Raw genomic sequence first — 19099 nt, 5'->3', positions numbered from 1 at the left:
CCAGCCAGCCCCGCACCGGGACCCCCCCCCCCCAGGACCCTGACCCTCATCCTCCGCCTCTGACCCTTGGCCCGGGACCCCAGGCCACCTGGTCCACGTTGTAGGCTGCGGGTCCCGGATTCAGGGTGTTGTCTTGGGGGAGTGAAGTCCGCGCCAGCATCGAGAACTGGGGGGCCCGAGACTTGTAGATCCCAGTGTTCACCACGTGGTAGGCGCAGGGGCCCGGGGTCTGTGGGAGGGCGGCAGGGGCGCTGGGTCCGGCCTTCATTCCCCGCTGACTATTGGCCCTCACCTCTTACTTCGTGACCCCCTGTGGCCCGCCCCTTCGACCCCTATCTACACCCCGCCCGGCAGCCCCTCCCCCACCTTGCTGAGGTCCTCGAAGAAGCTGCCCACTGCGCTGCGGCCATAGATGGAGTAAGTTGGGGCCGAGACTTTACCGATGACGCGCGGACCCAGGAGCGAGGGCACATTGTAGGTCCCAGGGCCTGGGGAGGAGCCAGAGAAGGGTGGGTCTAGGGGTTAGTCTTCGCGGACAGGCCAGGGTGTCCTTGCCGCAGCCTGCAGAGTGGTTCTCCGTCAGGGATGGGAAGGTCCACGGTGCTGGAACGGGCCTTTCTGGTCTCACCTGGGGTCTGCTGCTCCGCAGGGATGCCCCAGTTTCGGGGAGCGATGGTATGCCGAGGCGCAGAGGGGTACGTCGCGTTCCCGGCTCGCTCAGGGAAGTACCTGCCTGCGGGGCGGACCGGGTGTGTGGGCCGGAACCGGTTTGGGGGCGTAGTGGGGACCCGGGTTGGGGGCCTGGGGTTAGGGTGAATCCGAGCCACAATTTGTCAAAGCCCGGTGGGGTTTGGAGTTCTTTTGAGATCCGGATATGGGGGTACCGAATTTGGAGTGGTAGGGTACACGAGGGCGGCTCGGGGCTCAGGTGGGGGCTTCCCGGGTGGGCCTTCCTGGAGGCGGCTCGGTGTTGGGGAGACCGGGGTCCCAGGGGTCCTGACCAGGTCCGGGAGTGAGGCGGGGCGCTGCGTGGCGGGGGCGGCCGTAGATGGAGTAGGCGGGGGTGCCGTCGGGGCCGCGCACGGTCATGCGAGCAGGAACCAGGTGGCCGGGCCCCGGGCCGCAAGAAGTCTGCTGCGTGGGGAGGCGCGCGCCGAAGGAGAAGGCCGGGGCGCGGGGCCGCGACGGGTCGTGCAGGATGTAGCCTGCGGGAGCGTCCCAGCACCACTATGGGTCCCCGTCGCTCCCTGCCCCGGACACAGCCCGCCGTCCCCCCAGACCCCGCTGGCCCCTTCCTTGTATACCCGCCCGACGCCGGTACCGGTGTTCGGTGGCAGCTTGTATTTGGGCCCCGGGCCTCTGTAGAGCGCTGCGATGGGGCCGCGGGGCCGGTGGGGCCGCCAAGGGCCGACCCAGATGTCCGAGCCCATAGCGCACAAGGGTGGGGTGCGCTTACGGCCTGCGGTACCTGTGGACAGAAGGTGGCGGCCCCGGCCCCTCCACCCACAGCTTCCGCAGAACGCACTTCTCCCCTCCAGCTCCTCGCGACTCCGAGGGCGGGGCCCATCGTGTATCCCAGGAGCCGGGAAAACAAACCCGAGCTTTCCCGGCCCTGCGCGGGGGCGGGGGCCCTATCTCCCATCCCCTGCCCCCAAAACGAGTCCAGTAGGGATGTGTGAGCGCACAAAGTTTGGTCTCAATCCTGCGGGAAAGGAGTTCCCTGGGGTCCTGGGGGTCGGGATATTTTAGGGGCATGGGGCAAGGACACCGGGGTGAGGGGGCGGCGTGGGGAACCCGGTGCCCAAAGTTGATGCACTAACCTTTTTTTGTGGCTGCCGGCCGGGAAGGCAAGGTGGGGTACCTGGATTCCCGCCCCCGCCCAGCCCAACTCCCAGACCCCATTGTGTCCAGATCCCGCCTCCTGGCAACGGGGACTGACCTCCCCGTACCCCAACTTGGCTCCGCCCATCCCCCCCCCCCCCCCCGCACCCTCTGCCGACCCGACTTTTCGTCCTCGGAGTCCAGGGCACTCGCTGGAGCCCTGCAGACTAGGCCTTGGATCGGAGCGTTGGTGCCACCCTTCCCCAGGCTTCAATACATCCATTCCAGAAATGGACGGATCTGCAGAAAAACAAACAAACAAAATATGAGAATAAAGAGAATAAAGAAAATAAATAGTACAGACAGAAAGTTCAATTTAATTTTTATGTGTAGAGAGAACTTTGCATCTATTTAAGCCCACGGAATATTTGCAAAAATAATCTGGGCCACAAAACTAAAAACAAACATACAAATTGAATAAAGAGTCATAGGACACATTTGCGCAAAGTCCAAAATAATTTTTTTAAAAAGATTTTATCTAAGGCAGAGAGCGCATGCGTGCGTGTGCACGCAGGCCTGTGAGCTGGGGAAGGGGCAGAAGGAGAGGGAGGGGCAGTGAGTCTCAAGCCGTCTCTGCCCAGAGCCTGAGTGGGAGGTGGGGCTCCATCCCTCCACCCCGGGACCGTGACCTGAGCCAAACCAAGAGTCCTGTGCTGAACCGACTGAGCCTCTCAGGTGCCCGCAAAGTCCAAAAGAAATCTAAGCAAACAATAAAATATTTTTTAAAAGAAACTTAAATACTTAGATATTAAATTCTCTTAAAAACCACTGGATCAAAGGGAAACTCAAATGTGAAGTTACACATTATATGTAAAACCTTGCAAAGGTAGATCAGATCCCTCATATCCAACTTTATAGGACATAGCTAAAGCTATATAACTTCATTATTAATGAGGAAAAAATTTAAGTATAAAGAAACTTATTATTTATCTTAGAAACAGGAAAAAGAACAATCAAGTAAACCAAAAGAACGTGTCCATTCTCCCGAGCACGCCTGCTTGGCTCCCGGAAGAGGAAGGGGATGAGTGCCCAGTGGTTTGTGGGAATTCTGTTCTTTGCTGAGGGAGCTCTGAGCCCAGTGTGGCATGGAATGAGAACCAACATGGGGATTGCTCGGAGTCACGTCTGGTTCCTCCAAGGGGACCTGAGGGCTGAAAGGGAGAGGCAGGTAGAGGGTGCCTTGTCTGTAGAGAATTTAAAAATAATACAGCCAAAGTTGATCAGCTTTTTATTATTCCGATGAGACCAGCAATTCTAAAGATCAGAGATCAAATACTCCTACTCTACAAATCTTTTGTTGATCAAGTTTTTTTTAAAGATTTTATTTATTTATTTGAGAAAGAGAGAATGAGAGACAGAGAGCACGAGAGGGAAGAGGGTCAGAGGGAGAAGCAGACTCCCCGCTGAGCAGGGAGCCCGATGTGGGACTCGATCCCAGGACTCCAGGATCATGACCTGAGCCGAAGGCAGTCGCCCAACCAACTGAGCCACCCAGGCGCCCCTGTTGATCAAGTTTTTAACAATACTTTGGTTACCGTTGAATTTTAGTAGGGTATATGTAAGTTTCAAATTAGCAGTTTTTATCCCCCATCCTTTAGGAAACATTGTATTCTGTATGGACATTAATTCAGACCCACTACAAGGTTTTCTTAGGAGGCTAAGTGCCTCATAGTTGGGCACTGTGAATGGTTTTTAGAGCTCAAAGGGCAGTTAGTGTCTCCTCTCCCTGAGATAACACGTATTTCTCTCTTTAAGCCTTAGATTTGAGATGAACAGTGACACCAGAGTGGTTGTAACAAGGAAGAAACCACTTCAGTTTTCTCACTTCTGTAATTCTGTGACTGTTTGGAGTGTTTATTTGTGTTTAAAATTTAAAAGCTGTAATAATTTTGTTTGTTTGGTGTAAACTTTATTTCATATGTGAAATACCTTACTGAATTTGAATATTTTAAAAACAAAAGTATTTAATAATTGCTAATTTTAATTGCTTATTAAAGGTAAAGAATGAGTCAATAATTATTGCTGATTATTAGATGATTATTACTGAAAATCATATTGCAGTATAGCAGAGGAGGTGTTGACAAAAGATCCACTCTGGGATCAGATACGCCAGGTTTGTCCACCTAGATGTGGGATCTGTGGGGTGTGATGAGCTGTGGGCTCCTCGGGGCTCCTAGCAGCTTGGCCATCCAGGGACAGCATTTTAGTGGGAATTGGGACCTGAGCGGGCAGTCCCAGGGCCAGTGCCCACCCTTGTGCCCCAGGACTCTCTCCACCAGGTGGAGCAGCAGCTGTGAAAAGACAGAGTCAGAGAAGGAGGAGCTCCCAGAATGTGGGCAGAAAGTGAGGACTGGGGGCAGGACTGCATGCCTGGGGTAGTGGACAGTGATAGGACATGGTTTTTCAGCCAATGAATGCTTTGTTTCACTCCTCCCATGGAAACAGCTTGATTTCTACCCAAGATATATGGATGGTGCATCCTGCCAAAAGGAAAAAGCCAGCCTATGCAGAAAGACACACAGCCACAAGCAGAATGCCCCTTGATGCTTGTCCTAGCCCAGAATGGGCTTGTCTTTCGTACATGGTTCTGTGCCTGCCCCAGGTCAGCAGGGACAGTGCTTCCTGTATGAGGGCTGTATGATGTCATGTGATTTATTTAACCAGTGCTCATACTTAGGTTGGTCCTGCAGCTTTAAGACTGTAATCCCAGGTACTATGAATGCCACTAAATAAATCTTCGTAAGTTTCCCCAAATACTCTTCTTCTTCTTCTTTTTTTTTTTTTTTAAAGATTTTATTTATTTAACAGAGAGAGACACAGCGAGAGAGGGAGCACAAGCAGGGGGAGTGGGAGAGGGAGAAGCAGGCTTCCTGCTGAGCAGGGAGCCTGATGCCGGGCTCGATCCCAGGACCCTGGGATCATGACCTGAGCCGAAGGCAGACGCTTAACGACCGAGCCACCCAGGTGCCCCTATTGTTTTTTTAAAAGATTTTATTTTGGGGGCGCCTGGGGGGCTCAGTCAGTTAAGTGTCCAACTTTCGATTTCATCTGAGGTCATGATCTCAGGGTCGGGAGATCGAGCCCCGTGTTGGCTCTGCACTCAGGGGCGAGTCTGCTGGAGATTCTCTCTCCCTCTACCCCTCCCCCCTCCAAAAGAAATAAATCTTAAAAAAAAGATTTTATTTTTAAGTAATCTGTATACCCAACGTGGGGCTCAAACTCATGATCCTGAGATCAAGAGTCACACGCTCTACTGACTGAGCCAGCCAGGCGTCCAGGATGTCTTTGTTACATATCTTAACTTTTTTGGGGGTCGTGTTTTCCAGATTGGTTATTTTTCTTTCTATTTTGTTATTGGTAATTTTTTCTGTACAGAAGAATGACATTTTTATACAGTCCCATGTGTCAAACATTTCTCTCGGGGCTTCTAGCATGGTGGCACAGGGAGAGCACCATTCTGTTGTTTATTCAAGCATGCACACGCACACACGCACACATGTCTATGATTTCAAAGTTTTCATCATTTGGGATTTATTCTGTGTATAGTATGAAGGAAGAATATACTTTATTCTTCCCTCCTCCAATACCATTTATCAAAAAAAAAATCGTTTCCCCGATTATTTGGAATGCTAACTTGGTCATATTCTAAGCTTGCATAGATTTGTTTCTGGGCTCTACATTCCTGTCTATTCCTGTACCAATGCTGTAATGTTTTATTATGGCTTTCTAGTGCCTTTTTTAAAGATTTTATTTATTTATTTGAGAGAGAGAGAATGATAGAGAGCACGAGAGGGAAGAGGATCAGAGGGAGAAGCAGACTCCCCGCTGAGCAGGGAACCCGATGCGGGACTCGATCCAGGGATTCCAGGATCATGACCTGAGCCGAAGGCAGTCGCTTAACCGACTGAGCCACCCAGGTGCCCTTTCTAGTGCCTTTTGACTTCTGATGGGGCAAGTCCCTTCTCTTTTGGTTCCTTTCCAAAATTACTTGGATTAATTTTAGACTTTTTTTTTTCTAGGTGAATTTCTGAATGAGTTGCAATTGGCTGGAATTGTACTGTGTAGATTACTTTGGGGAAGATGGTCTAGGTCATGGTTTTGCGTTTCCAGTTGAGGAACAGGTTATATTTCTGTAGGTCCAGGTTGGATCTGTTTTGATGGAGAGAGAGAGGGTGGTTGGAGGTATTATTTTGGAGGTAAAACTGACCTGCTTTGCTAATGTATTGGCCATAGAGATGAAGGGAAGGTGGGGATTGCACGTTGCTTTTTGGCTTGATGGGCCGAGCAGTGTGCAGCTGTGTCTACCTCCGCCCAGCCCCAAACCCGCCCTATGCTCTGCCCTGACCCTGGAGGGGCCCCTCGCGTGGCCTCCCTTTTGCCAACTGCTGTGGTGTTAGGTTTTGTCCATAGAGGGTGCTGGAGGGACACGCCGGGACTGGCCTGGAGAAGGGCCTTCATCCTCGTGCTGGGGGGCGGCGGTTTGGTGCAGGGGCCAGGGTCCGATGGCAGGAGGTAGGAGGCTGTCACCTGAGCAGCGCTCCCAGGCCGGGGCTTCCATCACCTCCTCTCAAGTTTCTCCGCCCCGCGGCAGCTGCTCCCACACCCCAGCTCAGCCTCGCCCGCCCAGGCCGGGCCACCTGTGCCAGCCCGCCCTTGGGGGCGGGGCTCTTCCGAGTCCAGGTTCTTCCCTCCCTCAGCCCTGCGGCTCTAGTGTGGCACAGGTCCACCTACACGCTGATTTCTTTTTTGATAAATACAGTACAGTATTGTAAATGTATTTTCTTTTTTTTTAAATTTGTTTATTCATTTGAGAGAGAGGGAGAAAGTGGAGGGAGGGGCAGAGAGGAGAAGCTGACTCTACGCTGAGCAGGGAGCCCGACGCGGGGCTCCATCCCTGGACCCCGGGATCATGACCTGAGCCCAAGGCGGACGCTTCACCCACCGAGGCACCCAGGCGCCCCAACAATTTTTTATGTTATTTTTTTCCCCGGGTCGCATTACTGGTGTGGTTTTTACTCTCCTGACCGAAACGGAATTCATAGGTATGGATGGAGATGTCATTGACTGAGCTGAAGATGATGGAGAGCAGGGCAGTTTGGGTGGATGTATCAATCGGGGTTCACTGCAGAAAACAGAAGCCATTGTGAAGTATTAAAGGCAGACGGTGATTTATTACAGGGAATATTGCAATGTCATCAGATGTGCTGGTGGTGTAGGAACTGCGAGGTGGCCCCTTGAGTTTGAGAGACTAGGGTAGCTGGGATTGGGAGACCAGGAACCTGGGACCTTGAATTTGTCCCCTGCCAGCTCTGTGATGCCCCCTATTGGCAGCCCTGTCTGTGGCTATCTCACGTGGGGAAGTTCAACGATTCCACTTGATGTAGGAAAGACGTTAGGGTTCAAAGCCCATGGCCAAGAAAGAATTCTTGAGATGTCTTTGGTGCAAAAAGTGGTTTTATTAAGGCATGAGGACAGGACCTGTGGGCAGAAAGAGCCACACTGGGGTCATGAGGAGTGGCCCCTTAAATGCTTTAAAGTTGGGAGGGGGTTAGGAAGAGCATAAGTCTCTAAGGAATTTTGGAAGCAAGGTTTCCAGGACCTTGAGGGGGCTAACAATTGTTGGGAAAAAGTCATTTATTACCGTCTAGTAAAACCTGAGTCATGAGACCCTTCAGATGTATATCGGTGGGCCATATGCTTGAGAGATGATTGCCAACACCTATCTTGGGGGGTTTAGAGATAAAGGAGGTTTCCAAAGGAATTTTTATATGTTAAAGTAGACTTACAGGATCCTGGTGGGGAGTGGTGGTGGTGGCTAGGATTGCCTTTTGCCCTTAGCAAAGTGTCAACATCGAGGCAGTTGAGTCCCTAGAGGAATGTCACTCTGCCTGTTTCAAGGACTTGTCAATGGGCTGTAAGTAGTAAGGAAATTTAATAATTTCTCTTCTGCCTTTGTTTCCCATGTCACACTCAGAAGTCCCACTGTAAGGGAGTCTGAACAATGTAGTGTTTAGCTTTTTGGTTCTAAAATACAGGAAAATAAATAGAAGCAGCTGATGAGAATGGAGGTTGAATGCAGTTGGCCATATCCAGATTATGTGGAAAATCAAAAGTCTAGTTTTGAGCATCTGAGGCTCCCATTAACACCTGAAGTGAATGTGTTAAGTGGGTAGACACACTCACCTGGGGCTCCATGGGGAAGTCGAGGTTGGAAACAGGCCTGGGAAATGTCAGCAAGCCATGGGAATGGATCCCTTCGGGTAGGACCACTAAGTCCAGCCTACCCGCACTTACTATTTCCTACGACTGCTTTCATGCTATGATAACACAGCAGAGACCATATGACCTGCAAAGGCAAAAGTAGTTCTTGTCTGGCTCTTTACAAAAATAGACATTGCGGACCCCTGACTTGGAGTGGACGTGGGTGAGGAAGAGCAGAAGGAGCACTGAGTTCTTAGGTACTGCAGTTGTCCCGGGCTAGAGATTTGGCAGAAGTGAGTCCTGGATACATAATTCATAAGGAAGTGACAGTCTCCTGGGCTCAGCTCTAAGGCCACATCTCGGCTAACAATTTCAAGAGCCATTAGGTGGTGGGACACTCGGTGAGCACACTTCTCAAGGTTCTAGAGTCCTCATGGGTAATGGTCATGTGAGCAGAACAATGTTTTGCCCTCCAGAGTGAGATCCTGTCAGATTGTGGGAAGACAGCTCCAACCACATTACCTTGACATCAGCTCCCACATAAGTACCTTACGTGGTTGTAAAAAAGGCCGTTCATGATGAGCATCACTTAGATCTACACCTCTGCTCCTGGTGTAATCTCTCTCTCTCTTTTTTTTTTAAAGATTTTATTTATTTATTTGCGAGAGAGAGAATGAGAGACAGAGAGCACGAGAGGGAAGAGGGTCAGAGGGAGAAGCAGACTCCCCGCTGAGCAGGGAGCCCGATGTGGGACTCGATCCCAGGACTCCAGGATCATGACCTGAGCCGAAGGCAGTCGCCCAACCAACTGAGCCACCCAGGCGCCCCTGGTGTAATCTCTTTTTATGTCCCTGGGACCATCGAGCTGTCCTGCCCACCTGAGGCCTCATTCACGTGGAGCAGGGACCACACAGGGGTCATTGTCGTCTGCAAGGCTTGAGAGGGACCTAGCTCAAGGCCTGGCCAGGCCCACAACAGACCTGCACCCACGTTTGGCTGCGAGAAAGAGGAGGGAGCAGCAACCAGTGAGGGGGTCACACTGGCCAGGTGTTTAATATTGGGGAGAAATTGAGGAAGGCCATGTCTTGAAGTGAATGAAATGGAACCGTTGATGAGGAAAACAGCTAAACTCTTGCATGAAAAAAACAGAGTGTGGAGAAAGGCACAAGTGCAGTGTGCAAACATGCGAACTCGGGAACAGTGCCCCGATGACTCAAAACTAGCTCATGTGCTACGCGCACTTTAGAGTCATGTTGTGCCAGGTTCAAACATTCAGCATCTGAACCTCAGTAGAGAGTGGTCAAGGCTGGAATGTGAGCGGGAGGCCCAGGATGCCGCCTAGAAGAAGCCTCTCGAAGCACAGGGAAAAACCAAGAGATGGGAGTCATGAGGAAAAAAGATGAGCAACTTGGAGGAGAACAAGGGAAGGCTGGTACAGCGGCCACTCCTGAATCAAAACTAGAATTGCCGGAGAAGGCTGAGTCTGGTCAGCAAGGAGCTCCCTGAATGCCAGGCCAGCCTGATGGGAAAAGGCAAGGATCTCCCTCCTCCTCCTCCTCCTCCTCCTCCTCCTCCTCCTCCTCCTCCTGTCCCTTGCCCATTTTGATTCTAAGATAAAGATGTCCTAGGGGTGCCTGGCTGGGTGGGTAGAGCAAGCGACTCTTGATCTCAGGGTCCCGAGTTCGAGTCCCACATTGGGTGGAGAGATTACTTAAAAAGAGATCCTACAAGCTTCTAGGAAGAAAACCCAACTTAACCTACAAAAGGCAAGATCAGACTGGCATCAGGTGTGTAGTCTTCAACACTGAGAGAAGATCACTGTAGGAAGAAAGGCAGCCAGGAACCCATGGCTTAGTGAGAACGGCCCCCACCTGTCCGAGCATGGCACAGCGCTGGGATGTGCCAGGAGTCAGTAACAGAGCATCCAGGTGAGGGAAATAGTAGGAAAAGATTGCAAACCAACAGTAAACACACCAGAACCTAACCCCAACATGGGAGCAAAAAGAAATACTGAGCAAGGAATCTCTCCATCCCTACACACATGACGGAAATGAGACAGAGAGACAGAGACGGAGAGAGACACAGAGACACACACACACACACACACAGAGAAACTCAGAGAGACAGAGAGACACAGAGAAAGGGAGAGAGACAGAGAGGTAGAGAGGAAGAGAGTGGGAGGGAGAGAGAGAGGTTCTAATAAAGTTTAAACTATTTTAGCAGAACAGATGCTTGGGAGAAGTAAAATCCTTCCAAATTTCTCATGGGGATCGGGAGACGGAGAGGAAAGGGACAGAGAAATTATTCTAGAGTTTTTGTCTTGTGGAGGGATCTTGTTGGGAGAACATACTAGACATTTTGTTTGTACCCAGTGGTGGAATAGTGAGTGTCTGGATTAAGAAGGCAGGGAAGGAAAATGTGCAGCAGTGGAATAGAAAAGTATTGGAGAGTTTCCAAATGAAAAAGCCAGAAAACGGACAGAATAGCAAAAACAAACTAAAAACCCCATCCCCCCCACCCCCCATGGAGGAGGTGAGGAGAGGAAAAACACTGTAAAAATTAGAAACAAAGTAAAATTTAAGGAATAAAATAAATGCATTCTTACAATAATGTGAGTGGGCTGCAGGTGCTGATGTGGTCCTGGGAGTGGAGCAAGAAAAGGGAAGAGGAAAAGTCTACTGACGACCACATAGCCAGTTGCATTTGTGCACCCGTAGAGTGGTGCATATCTGTGGGAATGTGTATACTTCAAGTTGTTTGAAGTATATGTAAAGAAAACACATGTCGGGGCGCCTGGGTGGCTCAGTCGTAAACGTCTTCCTTCGGCTCATGTCATGATCCCAGGGTCCTGGGATTGAGCCCCACGTCTGGCTCCCCGCTCCGCGGGAAGCCTGCTTCTCCCTCTCCCTCTCCCCCTGCTTGTGTTCCCTCTCTCGCTGTGTCTCTCTCTGTCAAATAAATAAATAAAATCTTTATTAAAAAAAAGGAAAACACATTTCTCAGCTGTCACTTCTTGATTTATTTATTTATTAAATATTGGTGGTTGATGGTAGCAATTAGACTAGTGACTTTTTTTAATTTTTAAAAAAGACTTTATCTATTTGAGAGTGAGCAAGAGAGAGAGAGCAGGAGCAGGGGGAGGGGGACGAGGAGGGGGAAGGGCAGCTCCTGCTGAGCATGGAGACTGATGTGGGGCTCGATCCCAGGACTTTGGGACCATGACCTGAACCAAAGGCAGACACTTAACCGACTGAGCCACCCAGGTGCCCCAGCCTAGTGACTCTTAATGGAATTTCTACGTTGTTGAGACATGGGTCTAGACATTCCTTCCCTCTTCAGGGGCTGTGTTGAGAACAGACCCACCTGGATTGAGCCAGTCTGGCAAGAGATAGCATCCACATTCTGTCACCAGGCTCCTCACATGTGCACCATCATTCTCTATGCGTGCACTCCTGAGGGCTGTTCCTGGGCTCGGAAATTCTTTGATTCATTTCTTGTCACTTGGAGAAACTAGATATGACTAGTCCCTCTCTGGAGAACCCAGAAATATATAATGTGATGAGTGCTCCTGGTCACCCTTACTGTTGGGATCTGACATGATGCCTTCAGAACATCTACAACTGGTCTTTGCTGCAGAATAATGACAGTTTGGGGAGTGTTTATAATATTTACCATGTTAACCATTTGTAAGGGCACAATTCAATGGCATTAAATACATTCACAATGCTGTGTACCCATCACCACTATCTATACCCAAGACTTTCTCATCTTTGCCAACATAAACTCTGTACTCATTAAACAAAAACTGCTTCTCCTCATCTCCCAGACCCTGGTAACCTCTAATCTACTGTCTGTCTCTATGAATCTGACCACTCCAGGTGCCTCATATAATTGAAACATACAATATCTGTCCTTTGTGTCTGGCTTATTGCACTCAGTATAATGTTAACTATATAAGTGGATATTTGGGCTGTTTCTTCCTTTTGGCTATCATGAATAGTGCTGCTATGAACATGTGTGTGCACATGCTTATTTGAGTATCTGTTTTTAATTTTTAGGTATATACCAAACTGGTAGGTCATATGGTAATTCTGTGTTTAGCTTTTTGAAAACCTAACAAATTGTTTTCCACAGTGGCTGAACCATTTACATTCTCACCAGCAATATATGAGAGTCCTAGTTTCTCCATATCTGTGCCAACACTTTTATTTTCTCTCTTTCATTTATAGCCATCCTAGTGGATGTGAAGTGGTACCTCATTGTGTTTTTGTTTTTTTTTTAAGATTTTATTTATTTATTTGAGACAGAGAATGAGAGACAGAGAGCGTGAGAGGGAGGAGGGTGAGAAGGAGAAGCAGACTCTCTGCTGAGCAGGGAGCCCGATGTGGGACTCGATCCCGGGACTCCAGGATCATGACCTGAGCTGAAGGCAGTCGCTTAACCAACTGAGCCACCCAGGCGCCCCTCTCATTGTGGTTTTGATTTGCATTTCCCTAATGATATTGAGGATCTTTTCATGTGCTTGCTGGTCATTTACATATCTTCTTTGGAGAAATACCTATTCAGGATCCTTGCCTATTTAAAAAAATGGGTTGTTGTCTTTTTGTTGTTGGGTTGTAAGTGTTCTTTATATATTCTGGATACTAGATCCTGATCAGAAATATTATTTGAAAATATTTTCACCTATTCTGCAAGTTGTCATTTTCTTGATAATGTCCTTTGATGCATAGAAGTTTTACATTTCATTGCAGTCTAGTCTGTCTATGTTTTCTTTTGTTGCTCATTTTTTCAAAAGACTGACTTATTTTATTTGAGAGAGAGAGAGTGAGCATGAGCAGGAGGGGCAGAGTGAGAGGGAGAGAATCCTCAGGCAGACTCCCCCTGAGTGTGGACCCCTGATGCGGGGCTTGATCCCAGGACCCTGAGATCATGATCTGAGCCAAAATCAAGAGTTGGATGCTCAACCAACTGAGCCACCCAGGCACCCCCTTTTTTGCTCATTTTTATTGATGTTGTATCTAAGAATCCATTGTCAAAACTAAGGTCATGAATGTTTATTCCTATGTTTTCTTCTAAGAGTTTTATGGTTTTAGCATTTATACTTAGATTGCTGATCCATTTGAAGTTAATTTTTGTATACAGTGTGAGGTAGGGGTCCAACTTCATTCTTCTGCATGTGGATATCCAGCTATCCTAGCACTATTTATCAATGAGACTATTCTCTGTCCGTTGAATGGCCTTTGCACCCTTACCAAAAAATCAACTAACCATAGATGCATGGATTTATTTCTAGACTTTCATTTCTATTCCATTGGTCTGTATGTCCATCCTTGTGCCAGTACCACACTGTTCTGAATGCTGTAGAATTGTACTAAGTTTTTTTAAATTTGAACTCCAAATTATTCATTTAAACAATGAATAAGTTTTCAATTCCTAATACTGCATGTTGTCCAGGATTTTATCTGGCAACCCTAGCCATCTATTGTAACTTAAGGAGCAGGAATTACTGTGCCTTAGATAAAAATGAAATACATTTCATATTTTAGACATCTTTTTTTCTATTGTGAAAATAAGGTTAGTCTTTCTTTTCCAATTCTAAAGAATGCTACAGAAGTTTAAAAGAGTACCATTTAAGCTTTTCCCTCAACAAAAAAAGGGGGGGCGCCTGGCTGCTTCAGTTGGTGGAACATACGACTCTTGATCTTGGGGTTGTGGGTTCAAGCTCCATGTTGGGTATAGGAATTACTTAAAATCTTTAACAAAGGAGGGGGACAAAAAAAGGTATGGTTTTAAAATAAAGTGCTTTAAAAAATAAATGTACTAGAACTTATGTATTACTGCAAAATACCTGAACATAGTAAAAACAATACAAATGGCTTTACCCTTCAGCCAATTAAAAATGTCCTTTTGGCCTAAAATGATCAAAATGTAGGAGACTGTGGATATTCACCACAACCCTTCATTTTTTCAATGTCTTCATCTGTTTCAGGGCTGCTCATTGTGGATGCTTTTTCTTGATTACTACTATCAGTATCTGTTTTAGATGGTTTGTTTTGTATTTCTAACGGCCGTGACTTCTTGAATTGCCATCCATCATCGGTATCTAAAGCTTTACGTTTAATCATCTGAGGCGCACCACTAGCTGGACTAGCTTCAGGAATGTCAGTGTATTCTACCATTAAGGTCAGGTTGTCTATCACATTGAGCTGGTGGTTGGCAGTACAACTACTTTTAGAAATATGCCTATTTTTCAAGGAGATAACACATGAATGAAGAAATTCATGATCTGGAAAAAAGGTCCGTAAAGCTTGACAAAGAAAAATGTTCTCCTGAGGGTCTTTTTCGATGTTCTCTCGTGCTGCTTGAATTTGTGCCTGTTTTCTTTTTTTAATTTCCCATTTCAATCTGGTTACGTCCTTTAGTAGTTTCTCTACCGCTCGCTCACTGTGTTCTACTTTCTTGCATATACTCTTTAATTCCTCTTGTAAAGAAGCATACATTTCATTTATTTTATCCATCTTCTGTAAAAAATTCAGAGCTGTATGTTTTTACTGCTCGGCTAAAACCAGTGGACTCACAGGAACCTGACATGGTTTTATAACCCCGTTGTTCGGACATGGCCAGATTGGCCACCACTAATGGTAACCTGTGAAAAAGTCCCTTCTGAGGTTTATATAAGGCATGCTCCAGCCGATGAGTAGAGCAGCTTTCCGTTATGATACTTGGTGTTAACAGTAGAAAAACAAGTTCCCGGCTTGAAAGATGATTTTGTAAGTTTTTGTGAAGCAGCCTCTCTCTAAATGTCATGATCTGGTCTGAATGACGTCGGAATTTGTACCAACCAACCACAGCCTTTTTGACACTTGATAATATTTTCTTCAGGGCTTGCTCATTTAGTTCACCAGAAAAATTATAAAAGCTGAAAAGCTGATAGCATGGAATATATTTCTGGATGTCAATTGTATAAATAACTTCAACATCATCCATTTGGGAATCAGTAATATTATTCTTGGCTTCACCTTTCACTTCCCCAAGAAGAAAACCTTCCGTGTCCGAGTCCGTGTTGAGGTGCTGGAAAGCGAGTGTGCCGAGCACGCAGCCGGAGAGCACCGCGGCCCGTGCTCTCGCCCTCCATGCTTCCTCAAGCGAAGCGCCGCGACAGGGTGCCTGTACTAAGTTTTGAAGTTGGAAACTGTGAGTTCTCTACTTTTGTTCTCTTTCAAGTTTTGTTTTGTTTTGTTTTTTGTTTGTTTGTTTGTGTTTTTTTGGCTATTTGAGGCCTCTTGTAATTCCACATGTATTTGAGGGTTGGTTTTGCCATTTCTACAAAAGGGGGCATTGGAATTTTGATAGAGGTTGCATTGAATCTGTAGATCACTGTAGATAGTATTGACATCTTAGCAATAGTAAGTCTTACAATCCATGAACATATTTAGGTCTTTAATTTCTTTCAGCAGTGTTTGTAGTTTTCAGCATACGAGTGTGTCACCTCCTTGGTTAGATTTATTCCCAAGTATTTAATTATTTTAAATAGTATTGTAAATGGAACTGCTTTCTTAATTTCCTTTTCAGATTGTTTGTTGCTGGTGTGTAGAAACACAACTGATTTTTGTGTGTTGTTCTTGTATATTGCAATTTTGCTGAAAAAATTTTTACTACCTTTATTTGCTTTCTTTTGATTCTTTGGGATTATCTGTGTATATATAAGATCATATCATCTGTGAATAGAGAGTTTTGCCTCTTCCTTTTGAATCTGGGTGGCTTTTTATTTGTTTTTATTCACTAATAGCTCTGGCTAGTACTTCTGGTATTGAATAGCAGCAGTGAAAGCAGGCATTCTTTCCTTGTTTCTGATCGTAGGTGGAGGGAACATTTTCAGTCTTTCACCATTGAGTATGATGTTAGCTGTGGGTTTTTCTTCAATTTCCTTTATCATGTTGAGGTATTTCCTTTTGATTCCTAGTTTTCTGAGTGTTTTTTATCATGAAAGGATATTGGATTTTGTCAAGTGCTTTTTCTGTGTCAGTTGAGATGATCATGTATTTTTTCCCCTTTGTTCTATTTACATTAATGTAGTCTAATAGTTAATGTATTCTAATCAATGTATTACACTGATTGATTTTCTTTTGTTGAACCACCCTTGCATTCCTGGCATAAATCCTATTTGGTCATGGTATATAATCTTTTTAATATGGATTATTGGATCAGTTTGCTAGTATTTTCTTGACCTGCTCCGTTTCCGACCTGGGCTGGTTCACCCCTCCTTAGGCAACCTGGTGGTCCCCCGCTCCCGGGAGGTCACCATATTGATGCCAAACTTAGTGCGGACACCCAATCGGCATAGTGCACTACAGCCCAGAACTCCTGGGCTCAAGCGATCCTCCTGCCTCAGCCTCCCGAGTAGCTGGGACTACAGGCGCGTGCCTCTGCGCCTGGCTGCTAGTATTTTCTTGAGGATTTTTACATCTATATTCCTAAGGGATATTGGTCTGTAATTTTCTTTTCTTGTGATGTATTTATCTGGCTTTGGTATCAGGGTAATGCTATCCTTATAGAATAAGGAAGTATTCCTACCTCTTCAATTTTTTGGAAGAGTTTGAGAAGGATTGGTGTTAATTCATTAAATGTTTGGTAGAACTCACCAGTGAAGCCACCTAAGTCCTGAAATTTTCTTTGTTGGGATTTTTTTTTTTAAGATTTTTATTTATTTATTTGACAGAGAGAGACAAAGCAAGAGCAGGAACACAAGCAGGGGGAGTGGGAGAGGGAGAAGCAGGCTTCCTGCGGAGCAGGGAGCCCGATGTGGGACTCGATCCCAGGACCCTGGGATCATGACCTGAGCCGAAGGCAGACGCTTAACGACTGAGCCACCCAGGCGCCCTGGGAGTTTTTTTTTTTTTTTTAAGATTTTATTTATTTACTTGAAAGAGAGAGAGAAAGTGCATAAGCAGGGGGAGTGGCAGGCAGAGGGAGAGGGAGCAGCAGGCCCTCCGCCGAGCAGGGAGCCTGATGTGGGGCTCATTCCCAGGTCCCTGGGATCATGACCTGAGCCGAAGGCAGACGCTTAACAACTGAGCCACCCAGGCGCCCCAGCTGAGAGGTTTTTGATTACAGATTCCATTTCTTGTTATAGGTCTGTTGAGATTTTCTATTTCTTCTGAGTTTGTTTTGGTAGTTTGTGTGTTTCTAGGAATTTGTCCATTTCATCTAGGTTATCTAATTTGTTGGTGTACAGTTGTTCACGGTATCCTCTTATAACCCTTTTCTTTCCTGTAGGGTTGGTAGTAACATTCCCACTTTCACTTCTGATTTTAGTTTTTTGTGTCTTCTCCCTTTTTTTCCTTCATCAGTCTAGCTAAAGGCTTGTCAGTTTTGTTGATCTTTGCAAAGAACCAACTTCGGTTTCATTGATTCTATTGTTTTTCTCTTAATTCTAAATAATTAAGACACTCACAAGAACTTATTATTGTTTTATAAAGTCAATGCTCATTTAGATTTATTCACATGCTTGCCATTTTTGTTGTTGTTCTCTTCTTTCCTTCTGGCATTCTTAGTTCTTTCATCTCGTATGATTTTCTTCATGCCTGAAATACAGAGATACCTTAGCATTTCCTTCACTGAAGACTCAGTGTTTGTCTGGAAAGGTTTTTGTTTTGCCTTCATTCTTGAAAGATATGTCTTCTAGCTATAGAACTTTAGATTGGTTGTTATTTTGTTTCAGCTTATTGAAAATTTCATTAAATTGTCTTTTGGCCTACAGTTTTTTTTTTTTTTTTGTCATTGAGAAGTCAGCTGAAGACTGTCATTCCTCTGTAGGTGATTTGTCTTTTTTGGGGGCGTTGCTCTTGAGATTTTCCAACTTTTGTCTTTGCTGCAGTTTTTTACTCTCGTGTATCTTGGTATGAATTTCCTTTTATTTCTCCTGCTTGACATTCATTGGGTCTTTTGAATCTCTGAATTGTCTTTCATCAATTATCATATTTATGACATTAAGTTTTCCAATCCCTGAATGTGGTAAATGTCTACATCAATTTAGAATTTAAAAAAATTTAGGGGTGCCTGGGTGGCTCAGATGGTTGAGCGTCTGCCTTCAGCTCAGGTCATGATCCCAGGGTCCTGGGATTGAGCCCCACATCGGGCTCCTGACTCAGCGGGGAGTCTGCTTCTTCCTCTTCCTCTGCCTCTCCCACTGCTCATGCTCTCTCTCTCTCTATCTCTGTGTCTCAAATGAATAAATAAAATCTTTAAAAAAATAGAATTTAAAAAAAATTTAAACTTACATTTTAACTGAACTTAGCAACTGATTTCAAGATTTAGATATATATTCACCCCTTTGGAATAAGAAGTGACTTTCATTATGCTTTATCTCTGTCTTCTCTCTCCCTTCTATACTTTGAACTTGTTTTAAAATACTATGCCTCGGGGCGTCTGGGTGGCTCAGTTGGTTAAGCGACTGCCTTCGGCTCAGGTCATGATCCTGGAGTCCTGGGATCGAGTCCTGCATCAGGCTCCCTGCTCAGCCGGGAGTCTGCTTCTCCCTCTGACCCTCCCCCATCTCATGTGCTCTCTCTCTCTCTCATTCTCTCTCTTTCAAATAAATAAATAAATAAATCTTTAAAAAAAATACTATGCCTCTTCTATTATGGGATCTCCATTAATATTGGTATTAAACTTCACAGCCACATTATTAATAATTATTTAAGTAAGTTTTTCAATACCACATCTTAAAGTCGTGTTCATATTTTCATCATTCCCATATTGTTGAATGCTTACGTTTTAGTTTTTTTCCATTTTAAATCATATTATATTGTTTATTTTTTTACATAACTTTTTTCTTCTTTGCATAAATCTTTTCCCATGTCAGATGAATTCCTTAAGAGGCAGTCCCTGTAGGGTGTGATTATTAAATCTGGGATTTATATTTTCTAAGCCTTAAACATTATTCTAGACTTATTTATACATATATAAAATTACATGTATACTTTTAAGTATAAGATTATATATTACACTTTGTTTT

The 19099-nt window shown here is 45.8% G+C and overlaps 2 protein-coding genes across 4 annotated transcripts in view; both read right to left on the bottom strand.

Moving 5' to 3' along the window:
* The window catches only part of ODF3B (outer dense fiber of sperm tails 3B), a 28668-nt gene that overhangs the window by 2725 nt on the left and 6844 nt on the right, over window positions 1-19099 (bottom strand). For all 3 annotated transcript variants that reach the window (XM_035721902.1, XM_035721903.1, XM_035721901.1), the window contains 6 exons: window positions 1821-2121; window positions 1322-1468; window positions 1002-1205; window positions 629-733; window positions 367-488; window positions 89-229 (listed from right to left, as the gene is read on the bottom strand). In XM_035721902.1, coding sequence (XP_035577795.1) covers window positions 89-229; window positions 367-488; window positions 629-733; window positions 1002-1205; window positions 1322-1468; window positions 1821-1902 — 801 coding nt within the window. In that variant the 5' untranslated portion in view covers window positions 1903-2121. The remainder of the gene's footprint in view (window positions 1-88; window positions 230-366; window positions 489-628; window positions 734-1001; window positions 1206-1321; window positions 1469-1820; window positions 2122-19099) is intronic.
* Window positions 13882-15217, bottom strand: LOC113923023 (BRCA1-A complex subunit Abraxas 1-like). Its single transcript, XM_035721900.1, is given in 3 exon segments — window positions 13882-14595; window positions 14597-15198; window positions 15200-15217. Coding segments are annotated over 3 exon segments (1212 nt in total). The 3' UTR covers window positions 13882-14003.

This window comes from Zalophus californianus, chromosome 9 (assembly GCF_009762305.2).
Source record: "Zalophus californianus isolate mZalCal1 chromosome 9, mZalCal1.pri.v2, whole genome shotgun sequence".
Taxonomy (NCBI): Eukaryota; Metazoa; Chordata; class Mammalia; order Carnivora; family Otariidae; genus Zalophus; species Zalophus californianus.
Note: the sequence above shows the minus strand (reverse complement) of the source record. Positions and strands in the feature narration are given on the sequence as shown.